Here is a 23,016-nt window from a genome sequence, read left to right on the forward strand (position 1 = left end):
CAATCCATCCATTTACTTTTAGAGCATAGCAATTTTCAGCAATCGTGTAATTTTTTTATTGATAAAGATTTTCACATACTGTCTACAAAGAAAATACCTACAGCAGAAATATTAACAAAATTCTTGAAAAAACTACAATATATTATTTCTAATAGATTTCGAGATATCGAGTTCTAATAGCGCGACCACTATCGAACACCCACTCAATTCCATTTATTTTTACCAAAAAAGTGTTTCTAGCTTGCACTTAAAAAAATTCAAGCTATAGGGAAAATTACAACGACTCGTTAATAAATAAACAAATCAAGTATCACGAGACGTAATTAAATCGTGAAGCTGAGCGCATGACGTACACCTTTCCCTAGAACTTTAAGTACTGATAGAGGTATTGATTGGGTCGACAGTCGACCGGTCAACTGCGACAAATCTGCTTATCCCCTTCCACGTCTCTTAGCGATGTGCACAGTTTCTCGGTTTATTTTATACGTTTGGCAACGTGTTTACTGTCCTTTCTTTGTTCAGTACATTATAAACGCATTGTACCCTTCTTACATACGGAAATCTCGATCCAAGACTAACCTTTGCCAGCCCTTAGTAGTTGTTAGACACCATTTCAAACACTCTCTTTCTTTAGTTTCTCTATGCCCTAAAGGAAAAATAAAAAAGCTCTTTTCATCCAATCTTACATAAATCAATGTATTACTTAGGCATCTGTAGAAACTAGATTTTTGATTTTAATAAACTTATCACAAATAAACATAATATAAGTAAAAATTAAAATGAAACGAAAAACAATAATATATAGAAAGTTTAAGTTTTTTGGTTTTACTTCATTAGTGGGAGTGCCCAGAGATTTTTACATCGGAATTCAATTACTGTCAATGTATTAATGTGAAACCTTCTGTATTGTGTTTTATAGATAAAGTACTAAAATGTTTACCCATTTTTTGACGTTGCTTTTTGAATTGGATTTTTTTATTTTAGTAATTTTAATAAATTCTATCTAGTTTTATTTCCTTCTTAATTTTTTTTTTTTTTTTCTAAGTAAATTTATTGAAATAAATGAATCTAATGCATAAGCTATAGCTATTCTGCTTATATTCTAATTACTGAAATTTTGATTGAAATTATAAGGTCGAATTATACAGGATGGCACGTCATATACAACGTGGTTTTTGCAAGGAGAACAAAGGTTTATATTGAGGTGAAATTTTGTGAGCTTATGTAAGTCAATTTAAAGCATTTTCTAAAATTATATAGGGATCTACAAGGTGTCCCCAAAAAAAGTTACACATCAAAGTGGTATTATGTTTTTTGTCATGGAACACCTTATATGTTAATTGATTTTTGGATTCTAGGAAAAAATAAAGGCGAATTTCATTAGAAAAGTATATGACTAAAATGAATAGTTTTTGAAATACATTCACCGGCACGAAAAATAGGCACTAGGCATCTTAAAACTTTGATGAATTTTAAAGTTTAATATATTTTGTTAAAGTGGGCCGATTTTGATGATTTTTTAAGCAGTCAGCAAACCAAACCAAACCAAGCCAAATTATTTGATTTTTTGGTATCTCTTTCTAAATTAAAAATGAAACTCACCATCTGTTAATTAAACGAGGGAAAACAAAATGTTATTATTTTGGTGAAAGTTTGAAACACCTTGTGGAATATGTTAAAACAGCAAGAAATTTAAAAATCATTTTATCATCTAGATACGTCCTTTCTCGTTAGTCATAGTTTGTCTTTTTCATAGTTTGTTTTTTGGTTCATCTCATTAGTTTTATTTTTGTTGGAAATACTCGCTTTTTTAACATTTTTTCGTAATTTTTATATTAAGACTATGCCTTTGCTTTTGGCAAAGAATATTATAGTTAACACAAGTAGTAGAATTATCTTTGCTTTTGGGCCTCGTCAACAGATTTAAGTAAGTTCTGGTCCCGAAGCAGGCCTTCTTGACATAAGATTTGCTTCATTTAGCCCTCTTCTTATAGTCCCTTAGTTAATATATGTAGGTAGGTATGTTCCTTAGATGCAATTTATTATAAGTTTGAAAAGCTGGCAAACGGCGGTTTCTTAGCGATAAACTTACAATAAGTCGATTGTCTCGATTACAAGTTCACATACGAAAGTCCCTGGACGTGGTCATAATTCAAAACCCACTCAGTATAATCTATGGTATTAAGGTATTTTTGGACCCGGAATTTTATAGCAAATTCACTGAACTAGACAAATATAAAGTATTTCATTTGAAGAACTAAAACTTAAGTATAAAAATATATTTAACTCACCCTGTACTATATCTATAAAAATATTTTTGAAATGTGAACTACCATTAAACACATATTTTGTAAAAGGTTTGGAAAGAAAATCTCAAATAGGAATCCTGATACAGAGCTTTTTCGGATCACGGAACTATCTTGTATATACAGGGTGGGCCACTGAAAACTTACAATGGCTATAATTTTTAAACCAAGATATCAAAAAAATAAAAAATACCGTTTCTATAATATCGAGGGGGAATACATATGACGTATTTTTTGAACCACCCCGACCTACTCCTTAGGAGGCACCCCTACTCACTTGAAAATCTTAAATGGCAACACTCCACTTGTGGCGTCTTTTTGGAAAGCTCATAAAAAATGCTAAATGATGATCATAAAGTTTTTAGGGTGAAATTGAAAAACTACCCTTACACGAACAATTAGGTGGACATTAAGGAAAAAGGGTTCTTTTTAGCATAAGTTACAAATTGGGACCCAGTTAAATGACGCAAATGAAGTATTTTTCAAACCACCCCAACCCACCCCTAGGTGGCAGCCCCTGACTTCTAATCTCAAGATAGCGATACCCCACTTGTGAAAGCTAATTGAAATTGCTAAACGATGGTCATACAGACTTCAACTTAATTACTGGTTAGTGACAAGAGATGTAGGTGTGACAATTTAAAAGAAATTTAAAATGATAATTTATTTTAATAATTGCTCAAAATAACAGCCGTTTTGTTCCATACAAAAATACAAACGATTTTCAAATTCTTCTCTCACTTTTTGGAAAGTCCCTCTCGGAATATTTCGACATGCTTCAGTTCTCCTCTACCGCAATTCTTGCAACGAACCTGGTTTTATCTTGTATACTATGGATTTAGTGTAACCCCACAAGAAAAAGTCTAAATGAGTGAGATCGGGTGACCTTGGCGGCCACTCGATTAGACCCCTTCTGCCAATCCATTGCCTTGGATAATATTTATCCAACCACCGCCTTGTGACAATAGAATAATGCGAAGGGGCTCCATCTTGCTGAAAGTGTATGAGGTCTTCATTAAGAGTTATAATAAATTTCTTTGTACCAGCTTTTTTTTCTCGCAATGGTTCATGGATACAAAAATAATTCATTCTATTGATTTTGACACGTTGTGACATTTTTGTTTTATTTTTAGGCTCTATTTTTTTCGTTCTTTTTTTTTTCGACAGTCGTTCAGCATTTTTAGACGCTTTCCAAAGAGGTGTCACAAGTGGGGTATCGCTATCTTGAGGTTAGAAGTGAGGGGGTGGCACCTAGAAGTGGGTCGGGGTAGTTTGAAAAAAACCTCAGTTAGCCGGGTCCCAATTTGTAACTTATGCTGAAAAAATCACTTTTCTCATTAATGTCCACCTAATTTTTCGTGTAAGGGGTAGTTTTTCAATTTCACCCTAAAAACTTTATGATCATCGTTTAGCATTTCTCATGGGCTTTCCAAAAAGGCGCCACTAGTGGGGTGTTGCCATTTAAGATTTTCAAGTGAGTAGGGGTGCCTACTAAGGGGTAGGTCGGGGTGGTTCAAAAAATACCTAATATGTATTCCCCCTCGATATTATAGAAACGGTATTTTTTATTTTTTTGATGTCTTTTTTGGTTTAAAAATTATAGCCATTGTAAGTTTTCAGTGGCCCACCCTGTATATGCATTTGTATATACCTTCTTTTCGGCTGCTTTCTTTCCGGCTACTTTTTTCTCCGACGAAGCGGCTGCCTGAAACACTAAAGTGAAAGCAACGAATTTAAATGGGTAAACTTTGTAGTATATCTTATTAACAATACAATGCAAAAAGTTTTATAAAAAGTCGTTTACAGTAAATGAATTCCGAGGCTTGTATCCCATAAGGGCTTCTCCACTAAGTGTATCAACGCTCCTTTTTTAAACATTTTTGGTTTAACATCGAATTCGATCTAAAGTGATCGGACTATAGAGGCTTCGTGCGCCACTGCCCTGCCACCTCCACGAGGACGTTTATAGTTGCAGTCGCCCTTGCTGTCCTCCTGTTTCAGTCATTTCGCAGTTGCACTTCGCGAGTCTTCGCGAAAAACCCTTTCCGCGGTCCATTCGCCGGTCGCGCCGTATCTAATGTCGTCCGATTCGCCGTCAGATTTTGACACGAAGAAAACCCTCCCCGGAGGAGGAAGTACGTCTTCTTCCTCGTCTTCGGCACCACGTACACCACCGAACTGTGCCCGCTGCCGCAACCACCGGAAGAAGATCGCACTCAAGGGCCACAAAAGGTACTGCATGTACCGTACGTGCAAATGTGAAAAATGCCGTTTGACGTCGGAACGACAGAGAGTGATGGCGATGCAAACGGCCCTGAGGAGGGCTCAGGCTCAGGACGAGGCGATGATGAGAAACGGGAACTTGGATCTGGGCATGATCCAGATGCCTCAGAAGACCCCTAGTCCTGTTCAAAACGCGGATTTGGCTATTGTGGATTGCGATTCGTCGGTATCATCCCAGTGTTCGAATCCATCGCCACATGGAGCGGGTGCTTTGGTGGTCAGACGCAGGCAGTCGCCGGTGATGACAGTACCAGCGACAAGTACCTCGATGCCTATGGCAATTCCGGGTGATCTGCAGACCTATGAGTATAAACGTAAGTTGAATTATTCTTATACATGCAGATGGAACCGAGTCTAAAACTAAAGCTATGAAACTAGTACAAGTATAAAAATTTGTACTGGTGGTCAACCAGACCTCTAATTTTAAACATAAAGTATTTTTTTATTTCTTCTAAATATAATTTTAGTTTTTCGTATGTATAGACCTTGTCCCGTTGCCGTATTTTTTAGGACTTAAGGCACCATTGGTACCATATTTAATTATTAATTTAAACGACCGAAAATATTGCTGATAAAATTAATAATTTTGTTCAGACACTTAAATCAGTATCAACTCAATGTGATTTGTTAGATCAAAGCTTCATTCAGAACCTCGCAATTAGTGGAATAAATTAGTGGTTTCAATTAGCGTAAATGTTTGTTACTTTAATTTCTATGTAAAAATTCATTCAGAACCTCGCAATTAGTAGAATAAATTAGTGGTTTCAATTCGCGTAGAAGTTTGTTCCTCTAGTTTTAATGTAAGCATTCAGAATTTTAAAAGGTTGGGTCTTGAGGGTGAACTTGATGATGCTCTTTTTCTATTAAAGAGCTTGTAGAAACTGAGCCACAATATGCCCTCGCGGCCGCAGTGGAAGGATCCACCTGGACTCACTCGTCAATACAATACAAGCATTCAGAAAGTTAAAATTAGTGGTAGGAATTTTCATTTAGTGGAAAAAGTTAACAAGCTTTTGACTTTTCCACTAATTATACTTCAAAATTTCCGAGGAATGTCATTTTGACCTTTGATTATCATCCGCCAAGAGAAATGTTTTTAGAAACCAAAGGTTTATTGTTTTATAAACTCAATATTAGGTTTTCTTTATGGATACAACCGATTACTGCAAACTGTTGCTAGGATATTTTATTAATTTTAACATTTTTATTAATTTTTGACATTGTGAACATATGTAAAGTAAATAGTATAAAGTGTAATTGAATTGAAAACCACTCATTTATTCCACTAATTGCGAATTCTGAATGAAGCTTAAAGCTTAATTCAGAACGTCCCAATTAGTGGAATAAATTAGTGGTTTCAATTACACTTTATACTTTTTAGTTTAAGATCATTCACAATGTCTAAAAAACACAATTAAAATTAATAAAATATCCTAGCAACAGCTTGTGGTAGTCTGTTGTATCCATAGAGAAATACTAATATATAGCTTATAAAACAATAAACTTTTGATTTCTAACCAAAATTTTTCTTGACGGGTGATAATCAAAGGCCAAAATGACATTGCTCGCAAATTTTGAAGTATGATTAGTGGAAAAGTCAAAAGTTTGTTAACTTTTTCCAATAATTGAAAAGTACTACCACTAATTATGACGTTCTGAATGCTGACATTAAAATTAGGTGAACAAACTTCTACGGCTAATTGAAACTACTAATTTATTCCACTGATTTCGAGGTTCTGAATGAAGCTTAAGTATTCAGTAGATGAAAATTTGTGGTAGACATTTTCAGTTAGTAGAAAAAGTTATCAAACTTCTAACTTTTCCAGTAATTATACTTCAAAATATGCAAGAAATGTCATTTTGGCATTTGACTATCTTCCGTCAAGAGAAATTGTGGTTAGAAATCAAAAGTTGATTGTTTTATAAGCTAAATATTAGGTTTTCTCTATGGATACAACTGAATAACGCAAGCTATTGCTAGGATATTCAAATCATTTTAATTGTATTTTTTAAATATTGGGAATGGTCGTAAATTAAAAAGTATAAAGGGTAATTGAAACCACTAATTCATTACACTAATTGCGAGGTTCTGAATGAAGCTTTACACTGTATACATTTTGGTTGATATGTCTTGTTATCCATATCAGAGACACTTTCTTCCTATCGTTGCCTCAAGCGCTTTTAATGCGGTTTGACTGTCCGAAAATAGGTTTATTGTTTCCCAGTGTATTGCCGTTCTACCAGCAGATGCACACATATTTTAATAACATATAACTCAACTCATCTTGAAAAATTGGCAAAAAAGTGGCCATTTCTAAATTTCAATTTTCGAATTGAAATTCAATTATTCTATCTCCAAATCACAGATTGTACGTACTTTTTGATATATAGCGTGGATGTAAAATGTATTAAAATCGTATACAGACCTAGGTTACCTTTGATTACCATCTCAAGATTTTTGATAATCTCTAGACAACAATGAAGCGCTATCCTTATATACTCGGTATATACTGTACTATTAAATTATAATATATAAATTTGAATTCTATGATTGGAAGATATATATTATATATTTATCTTAAATATGTATGTCAATAAGATCGAAAATATATCGATGCACGGTTGTACCTCCCTACTGCCACCACCACATCGACGACGACGTTGCATCGCAGGCGGTGCCGCTCAGTCCTCCGGCTCCTGTCTCTGCTTCAGTTCTACTAATTCTACTGCAATTGCAGCGCGTGTTCGGTTCATTCATCGGTATCTCTAATGTCTGCCGATTCGCCTTCAGACAAAACAATCTCCTCGAGAGGCGGCAGTACTTCTGGAAGTACCACTTCCTCTCCAAGACCACGGGCTCCACGCAAATGCGCTCGCTGCCTGAACCATTTTAAAAAAGTCCCTCTCAAAGGCCACAAGAGGTACTGCATGTACCGCAGGTGCATATGCCAAAAGTGTATTCTGACCACTGAGAGGCAGCGTGTGATGGCGGTACAAACATCAGTGAGGAGAGCTCAGGCTCAGGACGAGGAGATGTTGAGGAGCGGGAATTTGAATTTGGGCATGATCCAGGCACCTCAGAACGCACCCAGTCCGGTTCATAGCGCGGATTTGGCCAGTTTGGACTGCGATTCGTCGCTCTCGTCGCAGTTTTCAAATACTTCGGTTCATGAGAGCACTTCGTTTGTGCTGAGACGCAGGCAGTCACCGGTTATGACAGTCCCAGCGACCAGTACATCGATACCTGTCGAATATCGGCTGATATGCAACCGTATGAATATAAACGTAAGTTGAATTTTTGTAAAATTATCTATAGGTAGATGTAAATTCAACTGGAAATGAGTGAAGGCTCGTTCGACCTGTTTATAGGTCTTTTGGATTTTCCCTCACCTCACTGTCCCAAAAAATATGATTAAAAAAAAGAAAATATTCTGGTATACCAATTTTCTTTCAATATCTGGACATCTAAAACCAATTTTTAAATGTTGAAAGTTTAAAGGACAATTACATTTAATTTAACGTATATAGTAAGTCTAGATGGCATGTGTCAAAGCTATTTTTTATTGGGCACACCTGAAATCATTGTTCATAATTATATTCTCTCATATTCCTACAAGAGCAATGTAGTTGTCAAGTGATGTGTGTAGTTTGTCTTCGTAATTCTCTGTGTTGTGCTTCACTTTACCAGCGTGTAGCAGTAATAGTTTGTGGGTGAGCTTTTATAGCTGGTGTATCCATAGGAAGGGCGAGCGGCCTCTTTGTTTTTTTCTTTACCTACTCTTAAACCTTGCCCTGTATAATGAGTCTTTCCATACAATCAGTATCCCTCCTCATAACATTAACGTGACCAAAATATTTAAGTGTACCTACCTGATTGTATACAGGGACGCAACTAGACACATCAGGCTTCTAGGGCGGCTTAAGTATTTTAGGGGGGCTTAGGTAACTATAAGATAATATTGATTAGAGGTTAAAATCAATTTTAAACCATCCGCACCAGTCATCGGAGGGAGGGGCTAATCCTCCTCTAGAACACTCCCCTAGTTGCGCCACTGATTGTATAGAAGTTGAGAAACGTTCTGCGATATTATTTAATATCTTATCTTATTGATTATATTACATATTATATTATTAATTATATTATATATTATATTATTAATTATATTATACCGGGTGCGTCTCAAAAGTGGCTCACCCCTACAACTTTTTTATTTTTTTAGACAAAAAAACAGATTTGGTATGTTAATATATGACATAAGTTAGGATTAATTGGTGTATTAAATTGTTTTCTGTCACTAACTGTTTCACCGGAAATGACTACATATTTTGGTTTTTAAACGGCACCCTCCGTATTTTTTTTTAATTTATTCGATAGAAAATGATACTGGAAATAGAATGACATATCGCATGTCAACTTTTGACATTTTCGAATATGGTTTATTTAAAATTGCAACATGCGATTGATAACGACAATTTAACTCAAAATACCAAGTGTGTGGTACCAAATTATTCGTAAAAAAATGCTTTTTCCAAATATGCTAATGAGCCACCCTTCCATTTGAAAAAATTGGGACATGAATAAAAATAAGATTTGGGCATCTTAACTGGCCAGGACAAGACACTAAAAACATTAGACGATCAAATCTATTTTTCCAAGGCTCCTTGATTAAAAATGAATGTTTTTAACACAGACATGGCACTCAGATTGAAATTTAAAATATAATTCTGTTTTAAGCGAAAATATCAAAAGTTGACATTTATATGATATTTCATTCTATTCAGAGTGTCGTTTTCTATCGAATAAAGTTAAATAATACCGAGGGTGCCATTTAAAAATCAAAAGTTATAGTCATTTCCGGTAAAACAGAAAGTGGACGAAAACAATTAAATACGTTAAATCAATCCTACTTTATGTCATATACTAACATACCAAATCTCGTTTTTTATATGAAAAATTAAAAAAGTTATAGGGGGTGAGCCACTTTTGAGACGCAATCGGTATAGGTATTATATTATTATTTATATTATACACTCTATTATACATCAATAAAAAAATCTCCTTTGTTCGGAACCATGTTAGCGTCATCAACAGAAGATTAAAAATGAAAACTATGTTAGAATTATCTGCTGATGGTGTTAACATGGTTGGTGTCGTGGTGTTGTAAACGCGCGTCCAGTGTTAATACTACCCAGTGTACCAGGCCGGCGACAATTCTGTGGACGGCATCGACCACGTTCGGCGACAGTCGCCGAAACCGACTAGACTTTGTCGCCCGTGTGAGCGCTTCACCGGATTTCCATTTAAAATCGTTACTCTCCAGAGGCGACCACATTTTTGTGTTTCAAAAGTCGCTGTAAAGTCGTCCGTGTGAGTGTACCTTAAAAGTTTATAGAGAACTCCAATGATATGCAAATATATATTCAATATGGCGGCATACCGGAAGTTGACAGCGACATTTTTATTTAAATGGGTGCCCCCATTTTTTATTACATATTTAAATTTTCTGTATAATTTTATGAATGTTGATATCAATTTTAGAGGAAAATAACTGCCTATCAAAAAAATTGTATAGCTGACAAGATATTTGTATAATTGACATAAAGAGAAGACATGTGGCTATCTATTTCACAAATTAAATTGTTTAAATATCATATAATATTGGCCGTAGCTGTCATGGAATAGAGAGATTGACACCGGATAGACGGCTCGACGCGGCAAGTGTGCAACGACTCTAAAGCTTCATTCAGAACCTCGCAATTAGTGGAATAAATTAGTGGTTTCAATTAGCGTAGAAGTTTGTTTCTTTTATTTCAATGTAAGCATTCAGAACGTCAAAATTAGTGGTCATTTTCAATTGGTAGAGGTAGACTTTTCCACTAATTATACTTCAAAATTTGAGAAGAATGTCATTTTGGCCTTTGATTATCATCCGTCAAGAGAAATCGTTCTTAGAAATCAAAAGTTGATTGTTTTATAAGCTGAATATTAGGCTTTCTCTATGGATACAACTGACTACCGCAAGCTGTTGCTAGGATATTCTATTAAATTTAATTGTGTTTTTTAGACATTGTGAATGATCGTAAACTAAAACGTATAAAGTGTAATTGAAACCACTAATTGATTCTACTAATTGGGAGGTTCTGAATGAAGCTTTAAGCTTGTCTAACACAATGTCTAAAAAAACAATTAAAATTAATAAAATATCCTAGCAACAGCTTGCGGTAGTCTGTTGTATCCATAGAAAATAAAGCATAATATTTAGCTTATATAAAAACAATAAACTTTTGATTTCTAACCAAAATTTTTCTTGACGGCTGATAATCAAAGGCCAAAATGACATTCCTCGCAAATTTTGAAGTATAATTAGTGGAAAAGTCAAAAGTTTGTTAACTTTTTCCACTAATTGAAAATTACTACCACTAATTATGACGTTCTGAATGTTTACATTAAAATTAGGTGAACAAACTTCTACGGCTAATTGAAACTACTAATTTATTCCACTGATTTCGAGGTTCTGAATGAAGCTTAAGTGTGATTTTTTTTATTTTTCTACTGTAACTCCAAAGGTTCCAAGTTCCAACCCCTGTATTTTGTGTTCCAACCCCTGTAATTTGCGTAAGAGAATATACATTTCCTGTATATTTTTATGGTTTTAATAAAGTAAGATAGTTTGACTTCCCAAGGCTGGCAGCCATCATTTTCCAAGATAAAAATCATAATTGTAACAAACCAATTTCGAATATAAATAGTTTTTTGTTGCACATGTACTTACAACATCTATCATATCGAAATAAAATTAATTAATGGTATCTGGTATTACGCTCAATAATTTTTACAGTCTTCTTTTACAGCTCAGCGTATCTTCGTTTACTGCTCTCTCTTTGACCATACGGCTTAAAATGAAAACTAATTAAAAAACATAAAAAGAACTGTAATCATAATCGATAAAATATATCGATTTCTTCTTATTTCGCTTCTTAAATTGCCGGTGCATAATTTGAGGTGGATTTGCATTTACAACATATCTTGGTAAATAAATATATGTATTTAATCTCTAGTCCTATAACTTTAGATAAAATTCGTCATACGAAAGAATAAAAAAATAATGGGTTTTAATCAGGGTGCAGAGATTTAAATCAACTTGATTTAAATCCACCAATTTTTTTTTATTTTAATCATGTATTTCTTCTTCTTCTTCTTCCTTCTTCATACTAGGCGAATCGCCTGTTTGTTTTCGTTGTCTCTACCGGTCAGACTGACAAGTTGGCTCCATCGTTTTCGTGGGCGTCTTAAACTTCTGCGACCTAGCGGTGATTTGTCGCGTGCAACTCTTACTATCCTTCTGTTGTCCATTCTGAGTACCCACTCATTTACATTTTCCACCTTGCACGCTCTTCTTATGCTTTCATTTCCCTCACTGTCCAGAAGCGTCTTTCCAGTTATTCTGCGTAGTACTCTCATTTCGGTTGTCTCTAGTAGTTGTTTAGTTTTCACTGTATCAGGTCGAGTTTCTGCAGTGTATGTCATTATTGGTCGTACCGTTGCCTTGTAAATTTTTGCTTTAGTTTCCACCTCAATGTTTTTATTTAGCCATATTGTATCATTCAGGCATCGTGCTATTCTGGTTGCCTTCATTGTCTGAGATTTCTATGCCTAGATACTTAAATTTCATCTCTTGCTGGATAACATTGCCCTCGACTTCCAGTTTGCATCTTAGTGGTACTTTTGATGTCGTCATGTATTTAGTCGTCATGAATTTAAATAAAAAAAATCAACTTGTTTAAAAACTTATTATAAATCGAGAAATAACTGTAAAAGTTATAAAAAAGTATTCCTATAACAAATATAATATATATCTTAAGTAGGTATTCATCAAATAAAAACTTAGACTTGTAGTAACGGTTAAATACTTTTAATAAATCGAAAAATATATATTGAATATGTATAACATAATATACTAATAATATTCTACTTACCGCCTATTAAAATGTTAGACCGTGTAAAGTTTCGTGTGAATCCATTGGATTTCGAAACGGCAGAGATTTGCTTTAAAATCTTGATGTGACAGAAATCATCCGGTATTCGAATACATTTCATTCGCGAACTCTAGTGCAGAAATAGTTTCCTCTGATGTTATATTTTTATCCCCGAGTATCTATAATCAACGTCAAAAGATATGCTGGTGTCAAGGCTGTTTTATATCTTTTTTGAAACAGCTGTATGTTGATCCAGCTAATTTCTGCCTTGTCTAATTTATTATAATTTCTTTTAGTTTTTTTTTCAAACTTCTACTGCATAATTTCTGCACACATTTTGTTCTGCAATAAGTACTTTGCACTTTGAACATTAGATGGCAGGGGCCATAAGGGAAAACGGGAAAATTCCCGATGGGCTGGTGGGCCGGTTCCGATCAGAGCTCAAAAAAAAATTGGTTTAGCAAAAATTAAATGGTTAATCTTCTAACTAAAGTGACGTAAGATCCTTAGTGATTCCATAACTAACTAATCAATTTGCATCATTATAATCGTCAGTTGTTTTTAAACATAAACACCAATTTGTAAAATAACTATTGTAAAATGTCTTTCTCTCGGACACTTATAATTTTAATAATCATCTGTTGTTTGTTCGGTTTGAAAATTTTTATTATACAAAGTGAGTCTATAAGTGCAAATATTTTCGGGGCTGGTATATCTCAATAAAATAAACATAATATATATTCTCTTTATCGAATTTCAAATAAGTCCAATCGAGTTATTAAAGTTTGGAAATTAAAAAAAAAATGATTTATTTTTAAAAAAAATTGAGCTACCTCAATTTTTCGGTATTTGCATATCTTTTAGTGCCGTAATATCAGAGATTAAGACACTATACAGTGGGAAAATTTGCGATGAACAAGAAGTTCTAAAAAGTTTTCTAAAATATACAGGAAAATTTAAGAGTGCTCGATTTTTAACATCTTTTTTTGCAAAAAAACTTATAGACGTGTTCCTGGGGTCGAAATATACCACCCCTGAAAATATTATATATAGGTATAGTTTTAAACACTATTCTTTTATTAATAACTAATAAATATGATTAACTGGCAGCAAAAAAAAGGATGAATAGCATTAGGTAAATTTAAATAGTCTCGATCTAAATGTATACTAAGAATACGATAGCGTAGATTGACAACTGGGGGCATCGGTGCAATATTTTTCGAGGTCCCCTTTGTAAAAAGGTAGACGAATTTGACGCGAACTCTGCGGTTGACGGAGAAAAGGCTTGAATTGGGGACGGACTAAAAGCCAAGTTTAAATTGTTGTTTAAAATGTTGCTAAAACGAATTTGCTTAAAGTTACTGAGACAGCAGAGAAAATTTAAATAAGGTTTCAACTAGATTAGATAATAAAATATTAATACGTCTCGAAAATCCAAATATTCTTATTAGGGACTGTAACATAGTATTACATCAAAACACATTTATATCCACTGCCTAGGTAATGCTTAGGTTTTTTTCGTTTGAGTCATGGCATTATCATACAAGATGCCAAATGTAGAAAAGTATAGAGGAAAACTTTCGTGATAAGAACTATATAATAACCTAAAAAATGCTGCAGTTTTAATGGCGACCGCTGTTCATTCAGTTAAAAACACTTGTACACGAGGCTGCTGCTGTAGCAGAAAAGAGAGAATTTCTTTCTACAATTTGTAAGAAAGTATATACCCGAAAAGCTAAAAGTAATGTATTTCACAGAGGATTGGGTCAGCTGAACTGTATGAATCAGGAAGTCTTAAATTTTCTCAAAATCGTAGCCTATTTATGGTCAAATTACCGTTATCGATAATGGAAATAAAGCAGTAGAACCCTGTAAGACTGAACCATTTTGTAGTAAAAATTCAGATGTCCGACCCAATATTGGTCTTTACGAAATTTTTGATCAAGACAATTTTATTTTTTTTTAACCGGAGGCAAAAGAGCTTTTTCGCACGAGCGAAAAACACCCTTAATTATATATTAATAAACAAAATATGTTTCTTTGTTATGGTCATTTTGTTTTTGTGGATTTGGGCCGGTTGCCTGTTTTTCCCGGGCCGGTTTCCACTTCCCCATCCACTCCTGTTAGATGGTACTAATTTTATTCTTAAGACACACATAACTATTTTCAAACAAAATCTTTTATCTAAGCGAGTGACTTTTTTTGCGGAAATAGGGGCATTGGCAAAGTTTACAGAATAAAATATATTAGTGACCGATGTGCAAAAACGACACACGCCGCCGCCGTAGAAATATTAATATGATAATATTATCGATATCGGGCAGCGTTGCGAAGATATAGCAATTTAGGATAGGACTTGAAAGCTTCATTCAGAACCTCGCAATTAGTGGTTTGAATTAGTGTACAAGTTTGTTCCTCTGATTTCAATGTAAGCATTGGGAACGTCAAGATTAGTGTTTCGGTAGTAATTTTCAATTAGTATAATATAGAAAAAATTAACAAACTTTTAACTTTTCCACTAATTATACCATAATTATATATACTTCAAAGTTTGCGAGGAATGTCATTTTGGCCCATAGACTAATGTCGCGTACTAGAGATAGATTGGACACTGATATAAAACAAATAAGTCCATCATTTAGAGCCACCTGGTGATCCGGAAGAAACTAATGGAGAGTTTTAGCATAACATAATTTTAGCGTTCCGTTCTTTATTAACGCTAACTAAAACGGTAACGTTATTCAAGCGCAAAATTATTCCTTGTAAAATATAAAATAATAAATATAGACTTGTTTACTATATTTTATGTTTTATTAGATCATTAAAAGTGTAACACATTCAAAACTAAAAATAAAATTATGAAAACATACATTTTAAACACCAACAATAGAGCACATACCGCCTATTTTTTTGATTTAACAAATAAATTATAATATAGTATAGACTACTACCCCCCTTAACTATTACTAAAAATACTATATAACCAACTACATATGTACATGATATGTACTTACTTATTTATGATTAAACTGTTTTTAGTTTGTTCATAAATGTATTATTTCTAAGATGTCTAAAATGTCTTAAAAAATAAAAATGTTTGGTATCTAACACGAAATTATCGATTGTAAAACCAACCAATCACCGAACTTTCCGGCAAATCAGGAATATCTGAATTAATAATTATTTAAAAATGATTTAAAAATAACTTGACGGATCACCAACATTTTGACAACTACACCAAAACTAGACCATAGATGGTAGTAAATATATAGAGGCTATCATGTCACCTTCATATATAAATTAGAAACCTGTACTTTAATGTCTTTTGCGCCGTCTGGCGATGCGGAAGAAACTAAATTTGTAGTTCCATAAAATTACTATTGAGTGTCTTGGGCCTGTTTTTGCCTTTGATTATCATCCGTCAGAGAAATTGTGGTTAGAAACCAAAAGTTTATTGTTTTATAAGCTAAATATTAGGCATTCTCTATGGATACAGCTGACTACCGCAAGCTGTTGCTAGGATATTCTATTAATTTTTAAAACCAGTAATTTATTCCACTAATTGTGAGGTTCTCAATGAAACTTAAGTAAATCCGATTAAAATAAAAAAAAAACGATTTTTTTAATCTTGTTTTTTTTTGCACCTTGATTTTAACTTTCTATCCGATTTTATAGTGAAATATTCAAATTGACGAAAGTAGCACATGGCTGTTTGAACACTAACTATATATAAACCAAAATAATTATTCTACCCAAAAACTCCACTTGATAAGCGTCCACACGTTACTTCGACATTTTAATGTGAAAAAAGTTTTTCGTTTTTGAAAAAAGTGATATTGTGATTTTGGCTCACCCTTTATGTCCTCTACAAGCAAATAACTTTTTTACGAAAACGTCAAATCGAAAAACTTTATACGGGGTGAGTCTTAAATAAGTGCAAATATTTTTAGGGGTGGTATAGTTTGACTCTAGAAACAGGATTATGAGTTTTTTTCGCGAAATATTTTTCAAGATTTGAAAATTTTTTAGTTAAAAAGCATAAGTTCTTGATAATATTTCAACATAGAGAGTAGATTAAATTTAAAAGAAAAATAAACCAGAAAAGATCCATTGGTTCTCAAAATTTCAGCAAAAAATTATTTTTTTTTGAAATTTTAAAAATAAAATAACTGGTTATTTTGGACTTATTTGAAAAATGGTAAAGAGAAAATATGTTTCTTTGTTTCTACCTGAAAATATTTGCACTTATTTAAGACTCACCCTGTATAACCCATCTATTATTTTTTTCAAAAAGCTATCACTCAAAGAATTTTATCGCACTATTTTTTACATCTTCGTATAGATAGTGTAGTCAAAATCTAACCAATCTTGAATTGGATTTTTTCAGTGAGAATAACCATTGTAATAGGTGGTAATAGTCTATAGCTTGTTTGAACAATAAATTTCTATAGGTATAGGCAAACATATTTGAATTGTAAAATTACCAGAAGTATTCTTCAATTGTAGAATAGTAAGTATAATGTAGAATAGTTTGATGTATCCAATGTTAGTTCGAAAGATGTTGTGAAGTTGGCCTGGATAAGCTAGTATTACTTGTGATGTCAAGTTATTGTTTACAAGATCTAAAACTGTCTATAAATTGCTTTGTATAATCCTATTTTTCATTTCTCTTCAGACACACTGTAAGGGTAAGGGGTTTCGTAATCTTTAATCTAGTATTTTATTAATTTTCGATAGTATCTAACAAGGCCAATGATATATTTTATTACCTTCGTTTTCGTTATAAGAACTTTATCGATATATCGTTGCCATCCCTAGTCTACTATCAAAATCCAGTCGGCGGTATTACGAGCGCATAAAACGCGCTCGAAACTGCTATCCGCCGCATGTGCACAATCCCTCTCCCTTGCCGCTCATAACCAGTGGGACAAACCGCCGCCACTGCTCTGCCGTGCCCCCACTACCTCAAAAACGACGCAAGCCGCGCCGCTGTCCTCCTGCTGCAGATCCACTGTTGTTGCACTTCCGCGCTTTTAGTGCTTTAGTTCTCGCGCCAATAATTACAACGTGTGCACCGGTTAACTCTAATGTCTGCCGATTCTCCTCCACGACTTTCGACCTTGGATTCGAAGATAAACCTCTCCGGGGGTGGCAGTACTTCCGGGAGTACTGTTCCGTCACCGTCCTCCTCATCTTCGGCACCGCGCAGCCGTCCCAAATGCGCCCGCTGTCAAAACCACTTCAAGAAGGTGCTCCTCAAGGGCCACAAGAGGTACTGCATGTATCGCAGCTGCAAGTGTCACAAGTGTATCTTGACTTTGGAAAAACAAAAAGTGATGGCAAGGCAAACGGCGATGAGGAGGGCTCAGGTTTTAGATGAGGAGATGTTGAGGAAGGGAAACTTAGACCAGAGTACCATCCCAAAGTCACCTAGTCCTCCTATTCCGAAGGCCGATATGACTAATTTTGACTGCGATTCGTCAGTATCGTCGCAGTTTTCGAATAATCCTTCACCTCACGGTACAACATCGTACGTTGGCAGACGCAGGCAGTCACCAGTGATTACAGTACCAGCGACCAGTACCTCAATACCCACAGGGATACCGGGTGATATACAGTCCTATGAGTACAAGCGTAAGTTGTATTTTTCTTGAGTTACCGTTCGACAGATGTAGAATTAACTAAGTCTTTAAACCGAGCTTTTAACTATAATCAGTCCAACGACAATATCCTTAACAGTGATAGATGGGTCTGTCATTTTAATTTCAAAGTAGTTTATTTTATTTTACAAAGAAATAAGTTGGTATAATTGGAACGCGTAGCATGAAATTAATATATTTAAAATTTGAGTGACAACTGATTGCTTTAAAATATATAATAATCTAATGGGGTAATTTTTTTTTTAAATTACGGTATGGGGGGGGGTGTTAATACAAAACAAACAAGAGTGTATTTTAAACAAAACACCACATACCAAAAAATATAAAAAATAACTATTTCTTACTTTCAAACTTAAAGAAACTCCCTGTAATTATTATTATATTTATCATTAATATAACGTATGTTACCTACAAATATATTTTTTTAATATTGCACAGGAATAAATAAAACACAACTGCATTTTATACCTTAAAAGTTCATTAATTGACTTTTAGTCTTAATTTAAAACCAGTACCTTATTATCTCTCTGCAGTACTAAAATCTATAATTTACCTATCGTTCTGGAAACGGTCGATTATTGGGTAAAATATACGAGGTACCGCAAAAAAATAAATACATATTAAAGTTATAGGGTTTTTAAATGTCTATTGGTGGGTAATAAATTTATGTATACAGGGTCGGTCATAAAGTTGTGGCACATCAAAGTTTCATTTTTTTAATGGAACCTCCTGTATATTATTGCATATTTCAATTCTTCCTTCAATTCTAAGCAAAAATAGAAATCACACAATGTATACCTCAAATCAACCGTTTCCAAGTTACTGACTTTTGAAAATATCACGTAAGCAATTCGATTTAATTAATTTCGATGTGTTCGATTTTATTTAACGATGCTATTCTGCGGAAACTGTGATACTTAATAATATTTGACATTAGTTTTCAAGTTAGCATTTATAGATGTATAAAATGAGATTATATCAAGTCTGAAAATGACAAAATTTTCGTTTATACAAAAAAAAACATTTTAAAACGAAAACTCGACATCTCGGAAATCGCTGGATTTAGTACAGCTGGTTCCAAAAAAAATGAATACGACTCTTTACACATTTTTTTCGAATATTTGGGCAATGTATATTTATGTGTCAAGTATTTTGACATGTTAAGGTTATTGTGACATTGTATAAAACAAATTTGCTTTTGACAAAGTGGCAAATAAATTTTTCAGAACGTCAGCATGACATGAGTAGAGAAATGGGGGACTGGTATCATAGAATATACTGCCCGAAATAATAAAAATATGTTTTAAATCGTATTCAATTTTATTGGAACCAGCTGTACATTATGTGTATTACAATTTTTGCTTAAAATTGAAGGAAGAATTAAAATAACTAATAATATACAGGTGGTTCCATTTAAGACAATGAATCTTTGAGGTGCCATTGCTATTATTACCGACCCTATACAGGGTGCTACAAATTCGAGGTACGAGCATTGGTATCTCGGTAACCGTAATAGATACGAACATGGTTAAATTGGGGCAAAGTTGCGCTTTGTGATGTTCACCAAGATGTCATCAAAAATGTTTTAAAAATTTCCAAGATTCCTGAGTTTTTTGGAAAAAACGGATTTTTTTGAAAATCAATTTTATTTTTTCCTGTCGTTACTTTTAAGAAAATCAAAAAACTAATTGCACATTGTCATAGCCACTTTATTAGGGCTATCTAATAGTATTTTTTGGATTTTCAAATTAGCTGATAATTTGTGAGATTGTTGGACAGAGGCCAACTTAATTTTTTTAAATACGGACCTGAATTTTTTATTTCAAATTTTGAAAGAACTCGCTCTCCTGAGTACAATGATATGCCACACTTAATGTTTTTTTTTGTTTTGGAAATTTGGACACAATTTATTTAAACTAATTTCAAGTCCGGCTCTATTTTTTTTAATATTTAATATATTCGTCGCTACAATATTAATAAGCTTTCAAACTTAACAGTGACGTGGGTTGAATACGGAAAATCAAATGCAATAAAATAATAAAATAAAATGTAATATAAACAATCAAATAATTTCCTCTGAAGATGGATTGGAAATGGTAGAGCAGTATAATGGCCAGGTACCTGGACCGTTTGATGACATCAAGTAATTCGACAGGTCCAAATTTTACAAAAAAAAGTGAAATCAACACATCTCGGCAGTTATAATAAAGAGTACAAAATGCATTCGAAAGTATAAGAAGATCTATTCAAAAGCTATAAATAAAATTGAACGAAAAATAAATTTGTGCAATAGGGAGGGTGGTAACCCTTTCGAACATGTAGACTATGTAAAACATTAGAAAATAATAGTTTGTAGAAGTTAATTTACTCATAATAACTACGATTAATATTATGCAAATTATTAGATCGGACACTGAGAATTTCATATTCACAATAAGAAGACTGAAAAATAATATCTTTAAATTGCTGATCTGGATATTATTTATTTGAATCTTTCAATTGGCCCAATTTTCCTTATTCAATGTTAATTAGCACTGATCAATATTGTTGCGATGAATATAATCAGTTTAAATAATTTAAAAACAGAGTTGGACTTAAGTCGGATTTTTTAAAATAATAATTAAATAGTTTTGTTGCTGTTAAGGTACCCAAAACAAAAAAAGTATAAAGTGTGGAATATCTTTGTACTCAGGAGACTGAGTTCTTTCAAAATCTGAAATAAAAAATGCAGGTCCGTATTTAAAAAAATTATGTTGGCCTCTGTATCTCACAAATTATCAGCTAATTTGAAAATCTAAAAATACTATCAGATAGCCCTACTAAAGTGGCTATGAGAATGTGCAATTAGTTTTTTGATTTTCTAAAAAGTATCGACAGGAAAAAATAAAATTAGTTTCCAAAAAAATCCGTTTAATCCAAAAAACTCAGCAATCCATGAAATTTTTAAAACTTTTTTGATGGCATCTTGGTGAACAGCCCAAAGTGCAACTTTGCCCCAATTTAACCATCTTCGTATCTATTACGGTTTCCGAGATACCAATGCTCGTACCTCGAATTTGTAGCACCTTGTATAATTAAATTTATTACAAGATGTTAGGCATTTAAAAACCCTATAACTTATGTATTTAACTTTTTGCGGGACCTCGTATACTTGCCCAATATTCGACCGTTTCCATACATATCAGCGACCCTGTATATAAAATAACTGCATCCATAGTTAACTTCAAAATATTAGAAACTTTTTTTTTTAGTAAAATAAATTGATTGGTATGGATGTCATCTGCTTTTTTTCTGTTGTCGTGTGTCGGAAAAAAAACTTTTTGTAAAATATAATAGAGCTCAAGTTCTTTTAATTTTCCCTCGCCTCACTGGACACCACATTGTTACTCACATCACTGTAGTCTCTTAAAAAAATCATACAGAAAGTTCTCTTTTTTCAATGCTTAATATTTGTTATGTTAAGGTTCCTCTATATTTTCTCTGAAGCCTGAATATCCTCACATATTCAGAGAGATATGAAAAGTATGTAATAATACCTTGCAGTTAAGAATTGCATGAAGGCCACGAAAATTTTATCAGTATATTTTTTTTTGTTTGTTTTATTTTCATTCATTTTGAAGGTGCTCATTAAAATGCTTGTTAATATAACGACATTATTATATTTGTCGAAGTATATTGTTGATAAACAATTTAACATGTCTTTGTAGGGATGTACTATTTAAGACAGTTTTCGATATTCTTCATATAGCAAATTTGTTTGTGTAAGTTGTACAAAAAAAATATTTTTTAGATTTGTTTCAGTGGCAAAATACTATTTTTTTCTTTTTTTCATAAATACCTATGAATATATTTTATCTTGAAAATTGCCATATTATTATTGTTCTTAATTATATTAGACTTGCTTACCGAGTAAAGTGAAGTGAATGTTTTTTTGTCAATTTTGTAGTAGAAATAATGACTGATTTACTGAATAATCTGGAATGATTGAGACTAATCGATTGGAGAGTTGTCGTTATTTCTTCTCTATATTTTTGTTTAAACACATATTTCGATTCAATAATTTCCTATATTTTTCAATATCTTTCTTAATTTGAAAATATGCCACTTTCCCTCCATTTTCCGTTGAATTTTTATTCTACAGAGTGCTGGTCCGAGCTGTATTCCGGAAACTTCGGCAGCACATTCTGCACATAAAAATAGGTAAAAAAGTTCGTATAAGTTTATGTCCTAAAATGCTTCATTTCGGAGATACAGGATGTAGAAATTTCATTTTTATTACGATTTTTTCAAAATAATTTCTGAGCTAATGCCGATATTTGGATTAAAATTGGTGTCTGGATGTTTTTTGACATGATAAATCCCATTTTGATGTCAGTATGACTCCTACTTGTAGGGGGCGCCACCTACTTATTATTTAGCTGTTTTGAAGAGTAATAACTTTTCATCCGTACCTGTATTACACTACCGAGTGAAAGAATATACATTTTCATCATTTTCCCTGTTATCCATAGTTATCTATTGACACACACTGCTCATTCACGCCGCGGCGCCGGTTCGAGGCCGAATGAGATCGGATATCTCGTGAGTAAGAGTCGATTTAGACACTTGCCAAGTCGGTAGGCCATTGACCATGATATGGCCGAGGACCGCGGTTCGGATTCCGGGTAGACAAAGTAGGCCACGTCTAGATTAGCCCTGGCAGCAAAAAGGAGACGTTAACTGAAATCTTTACTTTACTTTTCATCATTTTCTACGCTACATCAAATCGCTACGATTAATGGTTCTCAAGA

General features: G+C 33.5%; 1 protein-coding gene across 2 annotated transcripts in view; it reads left to right on the forward strand.

Annotated features, from left to right (window-relative positions):
• Positions 1 to 4,325: 4,325 nt before the first annotated feature.
• The window catches only part of LOC115889412, a 268,124-nt gene continuing 249,433 nt past the window's right edge, over positions 4,326 to 23,016 (forward strand). Inside the window, exon 1 of one of the 2 annotated variants that reach the window (XM_030909400.1) lies at positions 4,326 to 4,903. In XM_030909400.1, coding sequence (XP_030765260.1) covers positions 4,384 to 4,903 — 520 coding nt within the window. In that variant the 5' untranslated portion in view covers positions 4,326 to 4,383. Of the gene's footprint in view, positions 4,904 to 17,524; positions 18,201 to 23,016 lie in introns of those variants that run through there. The other variant, XM_030909399.1, reaches the window with a different exon arrangement.

Source organism: Sitophilus oryzae, unplaced genomic scaffold (assembly GCF_002938485.1).
Source record: "Sitophilus oryzae breed Bouriz unplaced genomic scaffold, Soryzae_2.0 scaffold_813_pilon_pilon, whole genome shotgun sequence".
In the NCBI taxonomy this organism is placed as follows: domain Eukaryota; kingdom Metazoa; phylum Arthropoda; class Insecta; order Coleoptera; family Curculionidae; genus Sitophilus; species Sitophilus oryzae.